The following is a 1,457-nucleotide window of genomic DNA, read 5'->3' as shown; positions in this document are numbered from 1 at the left end:
ATTCGGGTCTGCATAGTGTGATTTGGTAGAAGACTTTCTTCACTGTTCACTCTAGTAAATGTACTAATAAATATGACCCCTACAAAATTATCCTCCCCCCTTCACTTCAACCCAGTATCACCCCCTCCCCCCCTTCACTTCAACCCAATATCACCCCCTCCCCCCCACTTCACTTCAACCCAATATCACCCCCTCCCCCCACTTCACTTCAACCCAGTGATATCACCCCCTCCCCCCCCCCTTCACTTCAACCCAATATCACCCCCTCCCCCCCCTTCACTTCAGCCCAATATCACCCCCTCCCCCCACTTCATTTCAACCCAGTGATATCACCCCCTCCCCCCCCCTTCACTTCAACCCAATATCACCCCCTCCCCCCACTTCACTTCAGCCCAATGATATCACCCCTTCCCCCCTTCACTTCAGGCCTTGCATAATCCATGGATATCAGACCAACACGCCCCCTCCTTCACTTCAGGTGTTGGATAATCCTTGCTTATCACACCTGCAGGACCCCCCCCCCCTCCACCTCAGATCTTGCACCGCCCATGAACTACATAACTGTACCTCCCATTTCAGATGTGGTCGATCATCTTTGCCTCTCACCTGGAAAAAAAAAAATATTAGATCTATGTACATCATAATTTTTCTGCCCTTTTTATCCACGAAGTAGAAATGTCACCCCGCCACTATTACATAACCCAAGAACACCCTAAGCCCGGCCATCCCGCCCTTCAGGTTGTGTACGGCGTGTGGGTGGGGCGGAAAAACCCCTCCAGCCGGGCGTGGAAGCTGGAGAAGAACGTGCACAGGGCGGACGTGCGGGCGGAGTGCGAGAGGTGCGACAGCATGGGCGTGCGAGTCATACTAACGGTGGGTGGAAGTGATAAGCTTTTTGTTTTGTTGTTGATGTCTTTGCTGCATATTTAGGTTTTTTTTCATCTTGCAAGTGTTATTGTATCTTGTCCATTTTTTTCTCTCTCTCGATGTCAGTTGCCAAATCTGTCTCAGATAATTATCTCTAAAAGACTATTTAGCATCGTATGACAAAAGAATTCTAATTGTTCATGTATGCAACAGGAATGCAACTAAGATCAACACTTAGTCCAATGCACCGAAAAAACAACGCAATATTAACTCGATTATCTCATAACATCCTACACCGTCCATTTTCCAAAATACAAGACAAATATAATCTCCTTTGTACACTCTCCATCACTAATAAACATAATAAACAATAATAAACACCCAAATCAACAAGAAAAGCCGTTTTAAAGGACGGGAGAGAGAGCCTCCTAAATTGATAAACAATCGGAAGGGGAAATGACAAACACAATATAGAGTTTAACCGACTCGGGGAAGAAAACCATTAGAGTTGTTTACCAAAGGTCGTATGCCTTCCACGGCCTCCCGTTTGTTTGTTTGCTCGTTGGTGTCGGGTGGGGGTGGGGGCGGGC

General features: G+C 47.2%; 1 protein-coding gene across 1 annotated transcript in view; it reads left to right on the top strand.

The window, feature by feature from the left end:
- Window positions 1-1,457, top strand: part of LOC119587862 — a gene marked incomplete at its 5' end in the record, with an annotated part of 13,833 nt that overhangs the window by 7,393 nt on the left and 4,983 nt on the right. The window contains 1 exon segment of the mRNA XM_037936565.1: window positions 739-873. Within this exon segment, the coding sequence (XP_037792493.1) occupies window positions 739-873 (135 nt within the window).

Source organism: Penaeus monodon, chromosome 23 (assembly GCF_015228065.2).
Source record: "Penaeus monodon isolate SGIC_2016 chromosome 23, NSTDA_Pmon_1, whole genome shotgun sequence".
In the NCBI taxonomy this organism is placed as follows: domain Eukaryota; kingdom Metazoa; phylum Arthropoda; class Malacostraca; order Decapoda; family Penaeidae; genus Penaeus; species Penaeus monodon.
This window is presented reverse-complemented; position numbering and strand designations above follow the sequence as displayed.